This window comes from Littorina saxatilis, linkage group LG1 (assembly GCF_037325665.1).
Source record: "Littorina saxatilis isolate snail1 linkage group LG1, US_GU_Lsax_2.0, whole genome shotgun sequence".
Lineage (NCBI taxonomy): Eukaryota > Metazoa > Mollusca > Gastropoda > Littorinimorpha > Littorinidae > Littorina > Littorina saxatilis.
The window spans coordinates 35,172,556-35,195,712 of NC_090245.1; the positions used below are offsets into that span (position 1 = coordinate 35,172,556).

A 23,157-nucleotide genomic window follows, 5' to 3' on the forward strand; every position below is an offset into this window, starting at 1 on the left:
CTGGAGATACGCGCGCGATATAAGACTTCATAATAACATAGACTGTTGCAGAGACCAGAGTAAGCTTGCTGTAGTTAGTCGTCGATAGTACGTTGCTGACGACATCAGAACCTCCAAATTTATGATATAAGGTGGATTTTAAACTCTCCAGATTCCTGTTCACTGAATCGCCTGCTTCTACCATAAACGAATATTTGTTATTATGGTGTGTGATACATCAGCAACGTGACGGCTATGCGGATGCTTACACGACCTTCTTTTTAGAGTCTGCCACACAGTACGTGGCGTACGTCAATACTAAACGCCGGTCGTCTGTTGTGAGAGAATCCTTCGTGTAATTTGTTATGTTTCTAATAAACTCTAAACATATAAAACGTAGAAATAATTCAAGTCGGCAGTGCTTCGACACCGCAAAAGCATCTTGCCCCCGCTTTGTAGCAACCGACTTCACGATCTGCTTGCTTTCAACCTGTCAGTGGTGTCAACTCGCCGAAGCGCGCAGTGGAAACTCGCCCCCATATATTCCATGCGGCGAAGTCATGTTGAATTTATAACGTTTGTCGATCAAAACAGGTAACAAATAAAAACATTTAGTCAAAACTTGACTGAATGGAAATAACAACAACAAACAAGTCGCGTAAGGCGAAATTACTACATTTAGTCAAGCTGTGGAACTCACAGAATGAAACTGAACGCACTGCATTTTGTCACAATGACCGTAGTCCGCCGCTCGTGCAAAAGGCAGTGAAATTAACGAGCCTGTTTAGCGCGGTAGTGGTTGCGCTGTGCTGCATAGCACGCTTTTCTGTACAGTACCTCTCTTCGTTTTAACTTTCTGAGCGTGTTTTTAATCCAAACATATCATATCTATATGTTTTTTTGAATCAGGAACCGACAAGGTCAAGGAATAAGATGAAATTTAAATGTTTTTAAATCGATTTCGGACATTTTGTTTTAATCATAATTTTTATATTTTTATTTTTCAGAGCTTGTTTTTAATCCGAATATAACATATTTATATGTTTTTGGAATCAGAAAAAGATGAAGAATAAGATATACGTAATTTTGAATCATTTTATAAAAAAAAATTCATTACAATTTTCAGATTTTTAATGACCAGTCATTAATTAATTTTTAAGCCTCCAAGCTCAAATGCAATTCCAAAGTTCGGCCTTTGTCGAAGATTGCTTGGCCAAAATTTCAATCAATTTGATTGAAAAATGAGGGTGTGACAGTGCCGCCTCAACTTTTACAAAAAGCCGGACATGACGTCATCAAAGACATTTATCCCAAAAAAGAAAAATAGATCTGGAACTTTCATGTAACATTTCATAAAGATCGGTCCAGTAGTTTACTCTGAATCGCTCTACACACACACACACACACACACACACACACACACACACACACACACACACACACACACACACACACGCACACACACAGACACACATACACCGCGACCCTCGTCTCGATTCCCCCTCTATGTTAAAACATTTAGTCAAAACTTGACTAAATGTAAAAACACTACCACAAGTTATTTTCAAAACTATTCATCAGAATAATTTGAACTTTTGCAGAAATGTTTTAGACATGCAGATAGATGTTTTGTTCAGAAGGATAAGCTCTTGGAAAAAAGTTTAAAGTGATACAAATGTTGACTTTTTGGGTAAACAATTGATGAAAACTGGAAAATGTGTATCTTATTTAACTTTTCAAATCATTCTGATGAATAGTTTTGAAATGATCTTGTCATCAGTGAATTAACATGTTTCGATTCATCGCTTTGCTTATTTTATATTTAATTTTTTTTTTTTTACTAAAGTCAATCTAATAGCCAATTTTTGGGGGACCATATACTATCATTCTACATACATTGAAGCAAATGCACACTCAATTTTAACACAAACAGTTCAGTTTCATGAATGTTGTGGTCAAATGAGTTGAAAAGAAAAACAGCGTATTTTATGCTAGGTCCTACCTTTAATGACAATACTTGTGATGCGTTTCAAGACGAAACTTGTCTTCATGAGGTAATTCATCTAATAGGCAGTAGTTTCTTCGATAGTTGCTGACGTCAATAGAACCGCAATATTTGTGACATAACATGAACACTCGCCAGTATCATGTACAATCGCTTGCTTCCACCTGACAAAAAAAACATACATTTTTATTTTGATACATGTTACAGTACAACGATTATGCGGATGCTTACACGGCCTTATAGAGTCTGCCACATACGATGACGTCATTACTAAACGCCGGTCGATCGTCTGTTGTAAGAGAATCCTTTGTGTAGTAAGTTCAGTGTGTTACGTTTGATTTCTCATACACCAAGTTACGCACGTGAACTGATTTCGTCAGTCAAAAAGCCTACATGGAAGTCCTATTAGTCTCGACGAGGGGGAGAATTATTTCTATCTTTGTTAGTTTACGTCAAGAGATTGTGTTTGATTACGTTAGAAAATGGTAAAACATGGTATTTGGGCTACCCGCACACAGGTTTTATTAGCCCCACAACGTCATCACGGGCGATATAGATTACAAACCGCTTTAAGTTTCGTTTGTCTGGCAACGCTGAAGGTAGGCCTATGGGTTGGTAGTCGAGTGTGGAATATAAAGCTTTTGACTGTTTATAAATTCAACTCTGCGACAAAAAGACAAATCGTTGTGTGTTCAAAATACGGCCAGCTTTTTTAAAATAAGTTGTTCGTATCAAATTTACGTTTACTTCATAGTCTTTTCAGCTCTCAGACACTTCCAGTCGCGACACTGCTAATCGCCGTCATATCCGCCCACCTGGTCTTTGTGGGAACGGTAACCGGAACAGTGCCGTGACGTAAGCGTAGTCGGGGTTTGCTGTTTGTAATTTGCTGTGACGTCAGCAGACACGCCCTAAGACACAGTCGTAATTAAGCGATTGTCTGGTTTTCAACACAACCGCTCAATCTGTCTAGTTGAAGTGAGACTGAGATAAGTATGATAAAGGATGTGAACTCTGCGTAAGCACACGAGAGAGAGAGAGAGAGAGAGAGAGAGAGAGACACACACACACACACACACACACACACACACACACACACACACACACACACACACACACACACACACATACACACACGCTGTGTTATAATTTGAAACAAATGTGAAACCGTAAGTTCTGTTTTGCATTCGTGGGCTTTAACTCTCACGTGCACTACTCTCTCTGTGTGTGTGTGTGTGTGTGTGTGTGTGTGTGTGTGTGTGTGTGTGTGTGTGTGTGTGTGTGTGTGTGTGTGTGCGTGTGGTTTAAATTTTGTTTTTTAATTAGATGGCTTTTACGTTGTATTTAGGCAGCCATTATTAACTTCTTTGCACGCAGTGTGAATCCTTCCGTAATGAATATATTAATAAATGAATAACGAATAAATAAGGATGACAAATATTTCAAAATTCGCCGCACATAGTGCTGTGTTAATACTGCGTCCTTCATTTTAATGATCTCTTTTCTTCTATGCGTTTTATCTGTCTGTTTGTCTCTCTCTCTCTCTCTCTCTCTCTCTCTCTCTCTCTCTCTCTCTCTCTCTCTCTCTCTCTCTCTCTCTCTCATTTTTTGTATTAAACATGCCCCTCTTCTCTTTATTGGTATAATGTACACAGACCCTTTTCGGATGAAGGGACTTAAAAACCAACCACTATTTAGATGTGTGATGATTTTTGCAATGTCTTGCTTGTTTGATTGTTTTCCTTAAAATGCAATGTATGGCTTAGAGCATGATGTTGAGAAATTGCAAGCTGCTCTATACCACTTAATTCACATCAATTAACTCGCAATCTATCTCAATGCAATGCATTTTGTGTACATATGTATAATGTGTTTTCACTTTAGTTATCTGTTAAAATGTAGAATTTTAGTGGGTTTTTTTATCTTGTATTTTTACTTCATTGTTGTAGTTAGTCCCTCTTTAGGGCGAGGGCTGGATGTAAAAAAGCAGACCACTGCTTAATCTACTACCCTCGTTAAATAAAGAATTGTCATTGTCATTGTCATTCTCTCTCTCTCTCTCTCTCTCTCTCTCTCTCTCTCTCTCTCTCTCTCTCTCTCTCTCTCTCTCTCTCTCTCTCTCAACGAACTGGCGCAGGATGTCATACAACATGGCAAACATGCTTTTTGCTGACGACATTGCGCTGTTATCCAGCACTGTAGTAGGCCTACAAAACCAGCTTAATGTCCTGCGCTGTTCTGCAGATAAACTGTGTCTAAGAGTGAATATGACAAAGACTAAGGTCATGGTTTTCAGGAAGGTCGGGCACATTGCACAGAAAAAGAGAAGTCGTTCAACGGAGGGGGTCGTCTTGAGATTGTGAACTCGTTTAAATATCTCGGTGTAACCCTCTCCACCCAACTGAGCTGGAACATTGCAGTAGAAGAAAAGACAACCATGGTAAAAAAAAAGGGGAGTGATCGAACGCGTTAGATTATTGAACAGAATAGGCTGCCATTCGGCAAAGGTGTTTGACGCACGGATCGCCCGATAGCCGCGCACATGTATGTCTGTCGAGTTGAAACTAACAGATTAAACAAGTCGCGTAAGGCGAAAATACAACATTTAGTCAAGTAGCTGTCGAACTCACAGAATGAAACTGAACGCAATGCCATTTTTCAGCTAGACCGTATACTCGTAGCATCGTCAGTCCACCGCTCATGGCAAAGGCAGTGAAATTGACAAGAAGAGCGGGGTAGTAGTTGCGCTAAGAAGGATAGCACGCTTTTCTGTACCTCTCTTTGTTTTAACTTTCTGAGCATGTTTTTAATCCAAACATATCATATCTATATGTTTTTGGAATCAGGAACCGACAAGGAATAAGATGAAAGTGTTTTTAAATTGATTTCGAGAATTTAATTTTGATAATAATTTTTATATATTTAATTTTCAGAGCTTGTTTTTAATCCAAATATAACATATTTATATGTTGTTGGAATCAGAAAATGATGGAGAATAAGATGAACGTAAATTTGGATCGTTTAATAAATTTCTTTTTTTTTTTTTACATTTTTCAGATTTTTAATGACCAAAGTCATTAATTAATTTTTAAGCCACCAAGCTGAAATGCAATACCGAAGTCCGGGCTTCGTCGAAGATTACTTGACCAAAATGTGAACCAATTTGGTTGAAAAATGAGGGCGTGACAGTGCCGCCTCAACTTTCACGAAAAGCCGGATATGACGTCATCAAAGACATTTATCAAAAAAATGAAAAAAACGTTCGGGGATTTCATACCCAGGAACTCTCATGTCAAATTTCATAAAGATCGGTCCAGTAGTTTAGTCTGAATCGCTCTACACACACACACAGACAGACACACACACACACACACGCACGCACATACACGTACCACGACCCTCGTCTCGATTCCCCTCTCTACGTTAAAACATTTAGTCAAAACTTGACTAAATGTAAAAAAAAGTCGCAACACACACACACACACACACACACACCCTCACACACACACACCCTCACACACACACACACACACGCACACACACACACACTCACACACACACACACATACATATATATACTCACACACGCACGCACGCACATACACACACACACGCACGTACACACACACACACACACACACACACACACACACACACACACACTCACACACACCGTCACACACAGACACACACACACACACCGTCACACACATACACACACACACACACATGTTGATAACCCGAAGTGATGGTCAAAAACTGGTAGCACAAGTCTATTACTAACACGTAGTCCTCGTTTCTCATAAATTAGTTTATGTCACTAATAGTCTGTAGACAGCATCTATCACGAAACTGCATTGGATAAATCATGCACCTTTGATCTCAGGAGTTCTCAAACATGCGACATACGTTTTTCTCCAGAACTAAGGGATACTTGGTTGCTTTAATAGGCTTAAAAAGCAACAACGATCTTATGTATAGAATTGTCGTCTTGGAAAGCCGCCGTCATATTACGATTCTCGGCCTCGTTGATCTTATATATAAACTCCACACTGAACAAAAAAACACCCTTCGATAGTACTGATGAGCGACCTTGGGTACCTTACATTCATGGGGCCAAATTTGTTCAACCAATTTTTTGTATCTTAGAAATTTGATTCATCCTAAAATGTTTTCCTTCTCATTCAAGGGACGTAACCACTCGGTACACGTTTTCGAAGAAATCGATTTTTTGGGTGAAATCTATTCAATTTCACCACCATTTTTCTTCACATGCAAGAAACTGACATGCTTTTAATTTTTTTTTATTTCACTTAATTAATTTTACCAGGAAACAACATTTCAGTCTCGAGTATAAATCGAGGGGGTAATATGACGGCAGGGCCAAGATGACGGCGTCACACCGGCAGTGTCGCTTTAGTTCTTATTTCCGGTGTAATCAAGTTAACAGTGCTGTGTTGTACTAAGTGTAAAAGTCCCCGTTGGGTTTATCAAGCGATCCAGCGGTCCTAATGGTGCTTGAAATTAACAACTTATTATCTCGGACAGCACGATACTCCCTCGTGTATGAGGATGACTTTTGAGAGCATTGATCATATTGTTTGGTGTGTGGTGTTATATATTTCAACCCCCACTCTAAAATGTGTACGTGGACCTCTTGGGGATGATTGGAAAAAAGATTATTACCTCTTTTTACATTTAGTCAAGTTTTGACTAAATGTTTTAACGTAGAGGGGGGAATCGAGACGAGGGTCGTGGTGTATGTGCGTGTGTGTGTCTGTCTGTGTGTGTGTGTGTGTGTGTGTGTGTGTGTGTAGAGCGATTCAGACTAAACTACTGGACCGATCTTTATGAAATTTGACATGAGAGTTCCTGGGTATGAAATCCCCGAACGTTTTTTTCATTTTTTTGATAAATGTCTTTGATGACGTCATATCCGGCTTTTCGTGAAAGTTGCGGCGGCACTGTCACGCCCTCATTTTTCAACCAAATTGGTTGAAATTTTGGTCAAGTAATCTTCGACGAAGCTCGGGGTTCGGTATTGCATTTCAGCTTGGTGGTTTAAAAATTAATTAATGACTTTGGTCATTAAAAATCTGAAAATTGTAAAAAAAAAATAAAAATTTATAAAACGATCCAAATTTACGTTCATCTTATTCTCCATCATTTGCTGATTCCAAAAACATATAAATATGTTATATTTGGATTAAAAACAAGCTCTGAAAATTAAATATATAAAAATTATTATCAAAATTAAATTCTCGAAATCAATTTAAAAACACTTTCATCTTATTCCTTGTCGGTTCCTGATTCCAAAAACATATAGATATGATATGTTTGGATTAAAAACACGCTCAGAAAGTTAAAACAAAGAGAGGTACAGAAAAGCGTGCTATCCTTCTTAGCGCAACTACTACCCCGCTCTTCTTGTCAATTTCACTGCCTTTGCCATGAGCGGTGGACTGACGATGCTACGAGTATACGGTCTTGCTGAAAAATGGCATTGCGTTCAGTTTCATTCTGTGAGTTCGACAGCTACTTGACTAAATGTTGTATTTTCGCCTTACGCGACTTGTTCTATTTATGGGCAGTGGCCGGAAGAGTTGTGCTTGTTGATGGCGTGTGGTAGCTATACATAGCTCCTTGGTAATAACTGATACTGGAGACATGCTGTTGGCGATCCAATAGAGCATGTTTCGAAAGAAAGAAAAATCCTATTGAGCGGACATTGCATAAACGGTTCCTTCATGGGGGCTTACTAGCACCAAAACCTGGGGTTACCATTTTCAAGAGAACATTTTAATTATCACGTGTTCTGTGTAATTCACAGCGATAATGTTAACTGCCAGTGTTATTTAATAGTTTTAGTTTAGTCCTCGGCATACTAGCGCCAAAACAATAAATAAACATGATCATTAGACACGAACACCTGAAAATTAAACATCACTTTATAATTACAATATTCAAGTGAAAAATAATACTTTTCAGTTCTGGCTCACTTCCAGACGGATTACTTGAGCCATATACATACGAAGTATACATATCGGGGACAGACAACACAAACATCATAGTCCAGCATTTAAACTAACAACTACCGGCTTGAACACACTGTATCCTATATAAAATCCATGAGCTCAGTTTCTGAATCAAAATCTATCTTGTACAAACCATCGGCGCGAGCAAGGTCTCAATCCGGCTAACACTTCAGAGCAGTTTCTTTGTCGGTGTGTAACTCTCATACTTTGTCAAGTTCAAGTTCAAGTTTATTGGTCCATAACCCATGGGGGCATTTTGAACAATAAATACAATCAATACAATCATGATATATGCTAATATAATAAAAAAATAAAAAAATAAATAAAAAATAAAAAAATAAAAAAATTATGAAAAACTGTTACAAATTCTATTAGTAAAGTCCAAAATATTCTTTAGCAATTTCTTTTTCTTAGTAGCAAACAACTTTTTAAATTTAAGTGCATTAGGTTTTTTCCAATAGTAAGGTGGTAACAACTCAGCTCTTTCTTCTTTGAAAAAATCACAGACAAATAAATAATGAAATTCATCACCTATGTCATGCGATACACATTTGGTGCAAGTTCTTTCTGACCTCGGGATGTTAAGATAACGTTCTTTCTGTACAGGTAAATTGTTGTTTAATGTTCTAAACTTCATCATTGAAACACATTGCTGATATGGCAGGGTTGTGACGTAGTCTTCACATGCAAACATATCTTTGAACATTCGATAATTCCAAAACATATTTTTTGTTCCAATTTCTGTAAACCATTTATGGATATACTGGTCATATAGACTTCTTTTTACTTTCTTTTTAAACCATGTGCTTGAGTATTGAATATTTTCTTGAGAAGTCCAAAGGCCAGAGAGACCAATTTCATTTAAGGTTTTTTCAATGAAACATAAGTACTTGGATTCAATCATCTTGTTGATATACAATCTATAAGTAAAGCAATACACAATACTTGAAAATTTATTTTTATGAATAGGACTAATCAGTTTATACCAATAGCAAAGCATTCTACATTTCATATTAACATCTAGTGGATATCTTCCAAGTTCACCAAATATCATAGCATTTGGAGTTGATTTTTTTAGTTTGAAAACAATTTTATAAAAACGCAATTGAAGTTTAGTAGCAAGTTCACAGGAACCAAAACCCCATACTTCACATCCATACAATAAAATTGGAGCAATCATTTTATCGAACAGGTCAACTTGTATGTCCACAGGTAGTGACAATTGTCTACAAGTGCGCAAAAGAACAAACATTGCCCTTGAGGCACGATCATATAGATTCTTCTGTGCGACTGAAAATGTATTATTATAATTAATCTTAAGGCCCAAGTACATTACATCAAACACTACTTCGATTAAATTGCCATTGTACGTAAACAGTGGTTTATTTCTAATTTTACCTCTGGAAAAAACTATAACTTTCGTTTTGTTTACATTAATATTTAGACGCCATTTTAAACAGTATTCGTGCATTTTGTTTAAACATTCTTGCAGGTTTTTTTCCGACTCTGAGCAGATCACAGTATCATCCGCATACAGTAATAAAAACATTTGAAACAAAGCATTTACATCCGTATCATCCATTCCAGCCACAATAGCCTCTCTTGACATAGATTGTAAACCATTACTGTTTTCCAACAGAAAAGGCTTTAGATCATTTAAAAATAGAGCAAAAAACAACGGTGACAAGTTTTCCCCTTGTCTAACTCCACACAAACTGGGAAAATATCCAGAACACTCACTATTAACTTTAACACAAGATTTGGCATTTTCATACAAATTTCTTACAGTTTTTAAAAACTTCCCATTAACATCAGAACTAACTAATTTCTCCCATAGAAATGCACGGCGAACTTTATCAAACGCTTTTTCATAGTCTACAAATGCACAAAACAGTCGCTTCTTTCTGTTGAGAAAAAAGTTTAATATACAATGCAAAGTAAAAACATGGTCTAGTGTTGAAAAACCTGTGCGGAAACCTGTTTGTTCTTGACCTAATTTGTTATTACTCTCCAAAAAGTTTGATAACCTATCATTTAAAATTGCACTGAAAAGTTTTCCGAAGCAGCTGAGTATAGTAATTCCTCTATAATTTGTGGGGTCAGCTTGAGAGCCTTTATTTTTGTACAATGGAATAATTTCACCTACGGCCCATTGTGTTGGAACCTTTCCTGACTGCAAAACAACATTAAACAACAATACATAAATATCAATCATTCGATCATGTGACGCTTTTAAATATTCATTAATTATTTTATCCTGACCGCATGCCTTATTGTTTTTTAGCTTGTCTATACATTTGATAACTTCCTCCTTTGTAAAAGGCGCATTAAGAAATTCATTACTTGCTTCATTTAAATGTTCATTACTATCATCCATATCATTTTCATCACACTCTTGTAGTTTAGTGAAATGTTCGAAAAACTCAGAACAAGTTGGATAGTTAGTTTTGGAATTATTCTTTTTGTTTTTATTTAGAAGATTCCAGTATGCTTTCGGGTCAGTACTTCTTAACTTTCTCAAAGTTTTAACGAACTCATTATGATACGACTTGCATTCCTTTTTTATTGTCTTTTTGTATTCTTTAAAAGCACTCTTTTTTTCATCATCATTGAACACATTTTTAAACCGTCTTGCTTTGTTTTTCGCATGTAAAAATATTTTTCTTTTCTCTTTGCAAATTGCACTAAACCATGGTTGTTGTAGTTTAAATTTCTTTGAACGTGGCTTTTTCATAAATTTTTGTTTTTTAACTACACCGATTTTCTCAGCAGAACAATTTAAAATATCACAAATCTTACTAGTAACACTATCAACGTCATCTGTTGTCGTACTCTCACTTGTAGCTGGCATATTTTGTAATTTAGTTTCAACAGTATAAATATCATCCTCATTCAGATTAACTACAAAAGCTAACTTGGTCCCATTGTTATTGTCCCATTTTGGTTTTGTGTACTTGTTATCCTTTTCTCTACCTTTAGACAGCAAATCTTCATTTTTGTTTTTTTTCACAACTTCTGCTAGGCAATCATTAGCGCGTACTTCATTATGTTTTAATAAATGCAAAACAACAGGACAGTGTACATCAGAATACATTTCACAAAATTCCATCACAGAAAAATAATTAACTTTCGAGAACAGATCTTTTGACAGGATGCAATAATCAACAACGCTCTTATCCTTACATGTGCATTTACCAACCCCAGTGTAGAGACAAGAGTTGTTCTCTTTTCGGATTTCCGAGTCGACCGCTTCGACAAATAGACTGCAATCCGTCGGTCAATTATCAACTATATTCCATTTTATAAACAGAACACACTCAAGCAAACCGCGCACACTGACACCCGTTCAATGTCAAGAAAATGAAGCGCATATCAAACCGAACGTTGACTGGCGGCTAAAAATTCTCAACAGGGTGTGAAAAGATAACGGAGGCAAAATGTGACTGGGCGCAGGTCAGTCGGGGTGCTCGATTGTGTAAGACCACATGGGGCCGGTGTGACGTTTTCATCTTACGCCGTGTTGATATTTCGCTTCTCGGCCTCTGAACAAAAAAACACCCTTCGATAGTACTGATGAGCGACCTTGTGTACCTTACATTCATGGGGCCAAATTTGTCCAACCAATTTGTTTTATTTAACTTAGAAATTTGATTCATCCTAAAATGTTTTCCTTCTTACTCAAGGGACGTAACCACTCGATCAGTAATAGAATTCGATTTTGGGGGTGAAATCTATTACATTTTACCACCAATTTTCTTCACATGCAAGAAACTGACATGCTTTTCGTCCTTAAATAATTTCACTTCTTAATTTTACCAGGAAACAACATTTCAGTCTTGAGTATATGTCGAGGGGGAAATATGTACACAGGCGAAAGATGAAATCGTGACACCGGGTGGAGTAGGCTAGGTTACTGAGGCTTTACAGTTTTTCTCAACGTGGGAGCCTGCTTGATCACTAGAAGAAATAGAGAAAGAGCGTTTTTACCCCGCGTAATTTTAAAGAAAAGGCACTTGCATGAGAACCAAACTCAAGTGTCCGCTTTCTTACGATTACCGAGGTTAGCATTTTGTTGTCAAACGATACACTAAAAAGATCGAAAATGTTCCTCTTCCAGCATCTATGTGACGAGTTCAATATCGGGTGTCTTTGCTTCTGAAATCTGGGTGCAAAAAGTTGTTGAAATGTCTGCAACAGAGCTCTCTCTTTTTCTTGTGTTCGTTCCGGGTCACTGACCAGTAAGCCAGCGATCCAAGTCTAGGGAAGCTCGGGAGTTCGTCTGCTACTCAATACGAAGGAAGAAAATTTCCTTAGCGATACCAAAATATGAAAAGAACACTGTTTGCTGATGACATCCAGCTGTTTTAAATGTGAACTGTGCTGTGAGGACTATGGGTGATGTGAACTGTGACTGCGGAAGGACAATGAGTGCTGTGAACTGTGGTACGTATAGGGGGGTATGATGTAATGTAATTTGTGATAATGTATGGGGGTTAAGATGTAATGTATGCATGATGATGTATTCTGTGTCGATTGTGAATGTATGGTGGGGTGGGGTGGGGTGGGGGGGGGGGGGTACGATTTAATTTAATGAACGATGATGTACTTCGTGTTTGATAGTGTATGATTGTTTGTTAGTTGTAGATATAGTACGATGTCTGATGTTGTAATGTTTGTGCGTGTGTTATAATGCAATATGTTATGATGTAATGTATGATGATGTATTCGGTGCATGATAGTGGAGGTATGCTTGTTAGTTGTAGATCTAGTACGATGTTTGAGGTTGTAATGTTTGTGCGGGTGTTATAATGCAATATGTAGCCGTATGAGGGTTCCAGTGTGTGAGTTGTACATGGCCGGGTGCTAGAGTGCTGCATGAATGAGTAAGTGCATGTGGAGCTGTATGACTGGGTGAATTGTGGGTTGCGTACGTCCGAGGGGCACATGTAGCCTGTGTGTATGAAGTAGTGGGTATGTTGCGTAAGGGTGTGCTGATATTGAACTTCAGTTGTGTTTTGTAAATGTCTATGTATCAGTGTATCATGTCTTGCCACACACATGCCAAATTTCCTTGTATTGATGAGGACAATAAAACTTCTTGTATCTTGTATCTTGTATCAAATAAACGTATTTGCCTTTACCGCAACAGCAGAACAACGGCATAACTGTGTATTTGATTATATATATTTTGTTAAACACCCAAAGACACTGCTTTGAAGTGTTAGCAGATTTGAATGATTTTCACGGAACTCGACATATCCTATTATCAGTGACAGTGAATCACCTTTTTTTCTTTTTGTTTTAAATCTTAACAGCGACAGATTTGTTATGCAGACAGGTGTTTTAGTTGAGAACAATGTTATTAATTACTACATATATTCAAATATAATATTAATGTTATAGTCTTTCGTTTGTCTTTATATTCAGGCTGTGCTTGTCGATGGCCAGATGTCTGCTCCAGCCCCACTTTCTTTCGGCGTTCCTCAAGGTTCAGTACTCGGTCCCATCCTTTTCATCATGTACACTAAGCCCCTCTCCACACTGATTCAAAAATTCTGTTTGCTGATGACACCCAGCTGTATAAACCCAGTCCCCCTGCAGAGACACATTCCGCCATCCAGACCATTCAGACATGCATCACTGATGTTAAATCTTGGATGGTCGATAACAAACTTAAGCTGAATGATGATAAGACTGAAGTCTTACTGTGCAAAAAGAAGAACACTACATTTCCCTCTCCCCAACCTGTTTCTGTTCAAATAGGCAACACCGACATTCTCTTCTCACCATCAGCTAGAAACCTTGGATTCATTCACTATTTGAAAAAGCAACGAGTGTAAATCTGGTACGAGACAGCAATTAAGCCATGCAGTATTATGTTTATCCTTCATAGCGTGGAAAGCGTAGCGTGACGTGTTAGTTCTAAAAATTCATCGAGGGGAATTAGTGAGCGCAATTTTTTCTCCTCCATAATGACGTTTGTCTCGGTGACTTTGGCATCATAAGCCGTGGAAAAACAGGTCCCTGCCAGACTTGCTTGACATGACCTCATTTACATGATACACACACGTGTAGTTTGAACGATATTGTTATGTAATGAGTGGTCTCTCTCACGTATGTAGGATAAATATAACATGTTTTGCTTAGGCACTGCATGGGTGGTAGATACTCTGAACTCGGTCGTTCGTTTGGCGTAGTGTGCTGACCACTCCGTGTGAGAGAGAGAAACAAATATTGCGCTGAGTACATTTGGCAAGAAAGGCACATTTTGGCGTGTATTATTGGTCAGACCTCAGTAATCCTAACCCTAACCCTAAACATAGGAAGTAAAACCTGTAATTTAGCAAACACATGCACATTCTCACGCCTGGGAAAGGTGTACGCCCGATTCAATGCCGCTCGCCTTCTCCTCTGGGCGTCGCCAACATTTCTTCTTCATATCTCCCTCATGTTGTACGTGTTCTGTGGGTTACGTTGTACCGCTATGACGTACTGCGGCACAATAACGCCTCTTAAAACACTACTCTCACATTTTAAGGGTACGGTACCGACCCATTTGATAAAACAACAACAACCACCAACTGGTGTACACTTCTGAACTCATTTACCTTCGAATAGCGTTCTGTTGCCACAGCCGTCAGCGATTGGCATTAAACCCGGTGTACACCTTCCTCCGGCGTGATTGATGTGCCGTCCACGTCAAGAACGCATTGCACAGCGTAAACAAACACACTGTCCATTGAAGAATATACACGGTCTCGAAAGTCTACCCAACATAGCATTTAGATTAAAATAATAGAACACTAAAACACTCATTCTACAGCACTGCTTGTGTGTGTTGTCCGCCTCTGTTCAATTCCAAAACCTAACTCATTTCAAATATGTTCCACCAGCAACAGTGCGTGAAACACTTCTCATGGTTTCACTGAGAGGGCGTAAACAACAAACAAACATGCGTAAAACTTGACATTACTTGGCTTAAAAACCGCTCACGTGTTGCCGTGTTTCTTTTCGAAACCAGTGTCAGGTGCCTGTGTAGACACCCCGGCTGTTAAAACTCTCGCAGCTGCAGTAACCTCCCCCTGTCTAGGATAGACACATGTGCTCTTACGCAATCGAGCTCCTCGACTGACCAAGTGATATCACAAGAAAATTGGTTGATTAAAATCAACATGGCCGAAGCAATGTTTTCATAAAAGAAGCGGTATTGTACGGGCACATGTTGAATTTGAGTTACATGTGTTGCAGAGTATTTGAAAATCCGTAGGCATAAAAACATGCAAAGAAGAGTGATAGGTCCCTGTTGTGATTAGAGTCAAGTGGATAAATTGATTACTTATGCTTCACACTAGTTTTGCTGTTACAGCAGTCCCTCTCATGAACGGACACCCATGGGCCAGTGCAAACCTGTGCGTACATTGCAGGTGGCCAGTCACAGGAGAGACCACCCCCCCCCCCCCATCAAACACACTCAGGCACACTGACGGACTGAGTGAGTCTTTGCTACTGGTGAACGAGCTCTACTTGTCCTAAAACAATAAGGTCAAACTACTACAACTTATAACTGAAAGGAAAAAACATGTCCTGTACAAATGACGTTAAATCAACGGTGTCAGAAAAAGAGAGATAAAAGAAATCCTCAAATTCCTGAGGATACAGGCACCCCATGAAAGCAGCCACGAACATACTCACAGAGGCACACATGCTTGTGCAGATACACTCTTCAAAAAAAGTTAAGGATCACTTTTTTACAAGCACGCCACACAAAACAGACAAGACCGAATTCTTTCATTTTTTAAAAATTATATGATTGAACAACCAAGGAGTAATGACAAACAAAGCAAAGATCGAACGCGGCCGCGACAATTTAGCTAGAGTGTGTCAAACGTGACAACCCTCGAAAATGGAATTCACAACAATGTGAATCAGTGTCAAAAACGCGTGTGCCCTCCGTTGTGTGCCAGGCATTCAACACATCGTTGGCGCATGGAGTGGATCAGGTTGCATATGAATGCTCTGGGAACTCCCTTCCACTCCTGCTGGAGCCATTGCAGCAGTTGACCCAGATTGGCAGGAGGAGGGTGATGTTGCTGTACCCGACGACAAAGCTCGTCCCACATGTGCTCTATGGGGTTCAGGTCCGGGCTGTTGGCTGGCCACAGCATCCTGTTGACCCTGGCCTGCTGGATGAAGGTGTTTACAGCTGCAGAGCGATGGGGAGGTGCGTTGTCATCCTGAAGAATCGCACGAGGGCCGATCGCTTAGAGGGCTGGAACGACCAGGGGTTGCAGGATCTCATTCTGGTAGCGGACACCGGTCAAGTTGCCCACTACATGGTACAGAGGTGTCCTTATACGTGTGCTGATCCCTCCCCAGACCACCCAGAAAATCAAGTCCCTGTCAGACTAGTTTGACACGACCTCGTTTACATGATATACTAACGTGTGACTTGAACGAAATTGTAATCTCATGAGTGGTCTCTCTAACGTATGTAGGTCAAAAACATGTATCACACCGATGACATGACATGACATCTTGACACCTCTTTTGATGCCATTTTCCAACATGGGGGTAATATGTTTCAGTGCAGATCTGTGCAGAAATGTCAGTCAATTGTTTTCATTATTTGATATGTGATTGTGGGGTCCCTGCTTGGCATAGTGTCATTACATTTAGTCAAGTTTTTGACTAAATGTTTTAACATAGACGGGGAATCGAGACGAGGGTTGTGGTGTGTGTGTGTGTGTGTGTGTGTGTGTAACTAGAACGATTCCAAGACTACTGGACCGATCTTAATGAAACTTCACATGAGAGTTTCTGAATCTGGGTATAATATCCCCAGACTATTGTTTCCTTTTTTTAATTATAAATATCATTGATGACGTCATATCCGGCTTTTCGTGAAAGTTCAGGCGGCACTGTCACGCCCTCATTTTTAAATCAAATTGATTAAAAGTTTGGTCAAGCTATCATCGACTCATTCCGGACTTTGGTATTGTATTTCAGCTTGGAGACTTAAAAATTAATAAATGAGTTTGATTATTAAAAATCTGTAAATTGTAATTTAAATTACTTTTGTATAAAACGATCCAAAAATAATGAAATCTTATTCTTCATTATTTTCTGATTAAAAAAACCCCATATAAATATGTTATATTTGGATTAAAAACAAGCTAAAATATGAAAATAATGATTTAAATAAAATTTCCGAAATCGATTTAAAAGCAATTTCATCTTATTCCTTATTGATTTCTGATTCCAAAAACATATAGATATGTTATGTTTGGATTAAAAACAAGCTCAGAAAGTTAACAAGTCGCGTGAAGCGATATAAAAACATTTTGCCAGTCGTTATCAAAGTGCTGTAAGAAACTTCGAATCCACAGCTGTAGCCTAACCCTGCTCCCGACTGATTCTGCCCACGCGTGCTTTTACGCAATCGAGTTCCCCGACTGACTGACCAGCGCCACTGGCAGTCATATTGTGTAGGCCTACTTAACACCTACCGTCCGCAATTGTAACTTTCCGAGCTAGGTTTGATGATATTAGTAGCCTAACTATGATCAGTCACTGATCGAGTCGGTCAAAACACTCAGTCAGTGATCATCGAGTGAACCGGCAATGTTCTCGTCGTCAGTAAGTTGTTCAGCATAGTCAAGACGTGATCATGTTGATTCAGAAAAGTCAGCACTGTAGAACATTATGGAATGTTCAGCTTTTATTTTATAAAAACAAAACACAAAACCGCAAAACACGAACAAATCCACCGATAGGTGCCCGCCCCCGGCCCAAATGGTTAATTTGGCGCCACTGTCACGTAATAAAATATACTGAGTTGTATGAAACATCAAAGTTCAGGGCCGGACTAGGGGGGGGGGGGGGGGGTTACAGGGGTTGGGCACCCCCCCCCCCCCCCTGGCTTAAGCATGTACCTCCCAAACGCATTTTTTTGTTTTTTGTTGTTGTTGTGGGGGAGGGAGGGGGAGGGGTTGTATCTGGATCATCATGAAATCCGAGGAGAAATCGCACCTCTCACCCCCTCCAAAAAAAAATCATGAAAAAGCTAAGTATAGAAATCTTTCGAAAGACATTTTTCTTCAAACGATTTTTGTGATGAAAAGTATGGGTCCTTACAATCTCAATTCTTCTTCATTGCCTATACAGCTTGCTGTCGAATTTACTTTTTTCGTTCAAGGAGAGCAGGGCCGGACTAGGTAAGTACTAGGGGGCGGATTACAGATGGGGGTCCAGAGGGCGAAGCCCCTTGGTGGGGGTTGCAAGGGCTGAACGTTTTGTGATGTTTCTGGAGGGAAAGGAAGCCTCTCCTTGAACGAAAAAGGTAAATTCGACAGCAAGCTGTATAGGCAATGACGCAAAGGCAACAGAATGCAATGCAAGGAATGTTCCCTTTTTCATGATTTTTTTTTTGGAGGGGGTGAGAGGTGCGATTTCTCCTCGGATTTCATGATGATCCAGATGCAACCCCCCCCCACCTCCCTCCCCCCCACAAAAAATATGCGTTTGGGAGGTACATGCTTAAGCCAGGGGGGGGGTTGCGCAACCCCTGTAACCCCCCCCCCCTGGTCCGGCCCTGGAGAGGCTTCCTTTCCTTCCAGAAACATCAAAAAACGTTCAGCTTACAACCCCCACCAAGGGGGCTTCGCCCTCTGGAGCCCCACCGGCAAGGGGCTTCGCCCCCTGGACCCCCATCTGTAACCCCCCCCCCCCCCCCCCCTAGTACTTACCTAGTCCGGCCCTGAAGTTGAAAACCGCAAGGGAAAGTTCCCAAAGTTCCTGAACTTCGCCGTTATCTGAAGAAATGGCCCGGACCGGACGGACACGACAAAAAGCAACAACTGTGACCGTCCCCGTCGCTCATGCGGCTGTTCAGAACCAATGCCACAGTGCCACTATGATACGACTCAACGGTGATGCATGCCAGCATGGTCATGCCTATTCAAATGTGATGAAGAAACTCGATAGGTAATGATAAAACAAACAAACATGCACACGGACACTTGCTCTGTCGGTTAGTATAGCACTCACACACAGGCGAACAACTATTAAAACTAATCAGTTACTTTGGCGTTTTGTCATAACAACCGCTGGGGGTGAGTGGAGGGGTAGGCGTAGGCCTACTGTGTGGTTCAAGCCGCACACGCTGTGATACAGATGGAAAAAAACAACAACAAAAATGAAGAACTGAGCTCGCAGCTTCAATACTTCACTGATAGTTAGACATGAAGCAAATCCTCCTGAATCGTGACTGTTCTGTGTGGCGGTAACGATTTTCGCAAGCATTGTTGGTCTAATATCAAAATAACCGTGTTATTCCTGGTTAGCACAGGCCTTTTTCCTGCGCGCAAACGTCATTAGTAAGTCACGTGACTAGCTTGCCGGAAACTTGACAAAATGGAGCAGATCGAGTCATGGAGACGATTCAATGCCATTTCTGACAATCTTTCTCACATTTGAGGCTGAGATTTTGTCATTGACGTTTTGGAAGAAGGAAACTAACGTACAAACCATTTTCTAGAGTGCGCAAGAGTGAAATTGTGGGTCAGTACTGACGCAGTGTCGTCTGCTAGACTTCAACCGAGGATCGTGTGTTTATTCAGCTCGACATCAGCAGTGGAAAATGGCGACAATTGGTGATGCTTTCATGCAGTGCTCGTCTGATGCTGGTTCTGTGGATATGGAGTCTTCTCAGTACAGTATCTTTACACCACCTACATCACCAAAGGTAGCAGCTGGCGGTCCAAAACACAAACTCATAACAGAGGGAGACATTCAAGTATGTCGCTTGAATCATACAAGGACCATTGTCAGCAAGATCATGAATTCCAAGTATTTGCGAAGGTGGGAGAGTCACAAACTTGTGTTGGATCACAGTGAAATTCGTTCAACTACGGTAGGTACCCCCTATTGGTATTCATTCTGTCAATACTATGAATTTCAGATTTGTTGTGCTCTTGAAAGCATAAATAATTATGTGTAAAGGAAGTAAAGTCGGGAGGCTTTGTGATTGGATGCAAGTCTTGGATTAAATTTTTCATCTCCCGTGTCTGTGAAAATCATTAATCACATCGCCCATACACATCATTTGTAGTTCAAGCTCTTGAGCCATGGATTTGCAAGTAGACAAGACTAATGCAGCTTAAATCTGTAATCTTCACAGCATCGATTGTCTTCCTGTTCTGGAGTAAGGCTCCAACCGTGCATCTAAGCACTGGTAGCTGGTGAGGCAGTGCTCCTGCATGTATTGATTTTCCTCCCTAGTAATTGGCAAGGTGGCTTCTGCTGCCTTGCTTGTTTGTTTGAATTATGTTAATAGGTTTAAAACAAGTTTGGACTTAAAGTATAGCTGTCATGCAAGGAAGTAAATGTGTCATTGTGTGTCTTCAGTTTTTCTTTCACTCTGCTATCAGCTGTTCTGTTTTGCCTCATTCCTGTCGTCATGGCAGCGCATCCAAAATCATACCTTCATTCACCTAGATCACATTTTATCAGAGGAGTAGGTGTAGAAACTGTACTGTGTATCAAAACAGGATTACTTAGGGGGGGGAGGGGGGGGGGGGTGTCCCAAGTAACCTGTTTCCCATTTCTTTAGGATCTGTTGTACAGACACATTTATAGCATCATTGTTATTTGTAGTGGCTGAAATCCAGTGAAAGCTGAGAGTAAGAGATTGTAACACAACATGCAGGATGTGTACATAAATACATTATTTAATATTTTATTAGAATAGATCTATGCATATTAACGTTTGTAATTGTACACATGTGAAGTGTTGTGTGTACATTTGGCATTGTTTTTCAGCGAAGTCCACTGGGATGTCGATCTGTAATCACGTTACTCTGAGACATAAATTTGTAAACTGACCGATGTTAATTTAGCTGAAACTGGTAACAAAACTAGCATGCTGTTCTTTGAACGTTTGATCTTAGTACAACTACAAATTTGTTGTTTAAAAATAAAACATCTCCTTCATAATTAAATGCCTTGATAGTGATACATCTACAGTATTTGTATCAGTATCATTATTTGTCTTTGATGGGGGCACTTTACTTTTGAAATGGTCCCTGTAATTTGTAAAGACTGGCTATTGTCAATATTGAACTTGAATATAAATTTTTGTTACTGCTCAGCCATTTTTTGGTGGACAAAGCAGCCTCTGCAGCAGTTACGATTATGCGAGAACAAATAAATGTAGCTCAATATTTTCAAATTAGAAAACCTGCTGACATTTCTACCCCTACCAGCTGTGGGACTCAAAGAGGAAATGGTAATTTATATTGCTCACACATAGCAGTAAAAGTATAGAGGGTTATGTGTTTTCACACATGTGTGCATATACTGTATGTATAACTATAAGCATTTGAATAACCAGGTAAGTTCTGTAAACGGTGCACACACACCCCAATACACATGAATACATACGCACACACACGCCTTTTTCTGTCACTGATGAAAATTGTCACGTACTTGACAGGAAAATGAAAGGGAAACGCGGAGCTTGACTTCTCTTTTCCTTGTAACCTCAATTTTTGTTACTTATATACGGTACTATTACTAGTACTACATGTATACATATACTTTGTGACTCAAATTTTATTTGCAACTAATAGCAAGGTGTGTGTTTGCCACAGAGGAATTGGGTCATTCTCAGAAATGGTGGTACAGTGAGAGTGAGAGGGGTGACACATTTGAAATCATGAAAAAGTAAATTAAAATTATTTCTACCACGACTTTTTTCATCTGAATCTATTCCTGAGACATTAAAGCATTGTTGTATGTCAATAAAAATGGTTTCTATACGTTGGTGTTGTTTTTGTGTGCTTTTCAGTTGCGAAGTTCGGCCGTTTCCGGATCGCCGAAGCGTTACACGACTTTCGTGATCAACAATATGTTCAGTCTCATGGCTAAATGCAAACATGCAAACACCAACAAATTACTGCAATCGACAGTCAGGACTTCAGTATTGGACGTAGCAACACATCTTTGCAAAAACTCATGCTGAATTTGAAGTTAGGGGCTTCGAACAAAAAATTTTGAATGTCGTAACGCATCGTTTCCAGACTCGATGCCCGAACATCGGACAGCAATGTGCTCCATGACTTTGCCACATCACGGCTATTTTTAGCTCTTTGGCGCGCAGGAAGTTCGAACAAGAAAATAGTCCTTTGAATCACAGCCAAATATTCACAGAAAACACCAGAATCATATCATTTGCTGAAACTCATGGCGTCGTTTCCTGACCTACGTCACGACTGAAAATGGTTTTTACTCAATTGTCGAGTGTCACAAACTTACACACCGCGGTTGGCGACAATGTAGCGTCGGAAATATATCGAGTGCAACAGTTTCTCAACGCGCGAAGTTTAGCGGCAACAAAGTAGCCAAGAAGTTCTGGTATCTTCTGATCGTCGATGTTCGACATTCATCAAGTACTTAAAATGGGTAATCTGAACGCAACAGGAACTTTCAACAAATACAGCAAACTCTGACGAATTGTGTTATGTGTAGTTATTTTGGGTCAGACAGGTTTTGCCGGCAAGAAAGGCCAAACAGTGCAGATTCATGTCTGTCGCACAGGAACCGAAAGTGGTTCAAGCATTTCGTTTCTGTGTTACGACATTCACCTTAGTCAGTTCCAAATGTCATTTTTTTACCAATATTAGTTGAAGTCCTTACCTTTCATAACTAGAATGTGTTGGGTAGAACACAAAAATACTGCAGAACTGATAAAAAATGCACAAAGGATTGAAGGCTTAGGTGGTTTAAAGTTGGAATTTGGTTTCCATGTTACAACATTCATCACGTAAATACAACACTTTAAAATGTCTCTTATTCAGCAACCAATTACTCTTTTTGTCTAATTTTTGCATTATGTATAGCAAACAATAGACTTCATAGTAAAAACAATTATTTTGTATTTCTTGACACTTTATTTTTTACTTTGTATGTAACACTTTGTACCACCATTTCTGAGAATGACCCAATTCTGTAATGTAAAGTATGTTTGTGCTGTAGTTCATAACATACCAGTATCCGGTGACAGGAAACACATTTGCCTGAGCTGAGCTTAGGCCAAAAAAAAAATAGGTGTGGTTAAGGTAACATAGCCAAAACAAATAG

The 23,157-nt window shown here is 39.5% G+C and overlaps 1 protein-coding gene across 1 annotated transcript in view; it reads left to right on the top strand.

Annotated features, from left to right (window-relative positions):
• Positions 1-19,422: 19,422 nt before the first annotated feature.
• The window catches only part of LOC138968244 (C-Maf-inducing protein-like), a 64,658-nt gene continuing 60,923 nt past the window's right edge, over positions 19,423-23,157 (top strand). Inside the window, exon 1 of the mRNA XM_070340806.1 lies at positions 19,423-19,930. Within this exon, the coding sequence (XP_070196907.1) occupies positions 19,658-19,930 (273 nt within the window). The 5' untranslated portion in view covers positions 19,423-19,657. The remainder of the gene's footprint in view (positions 19,931-23,157) is intronic.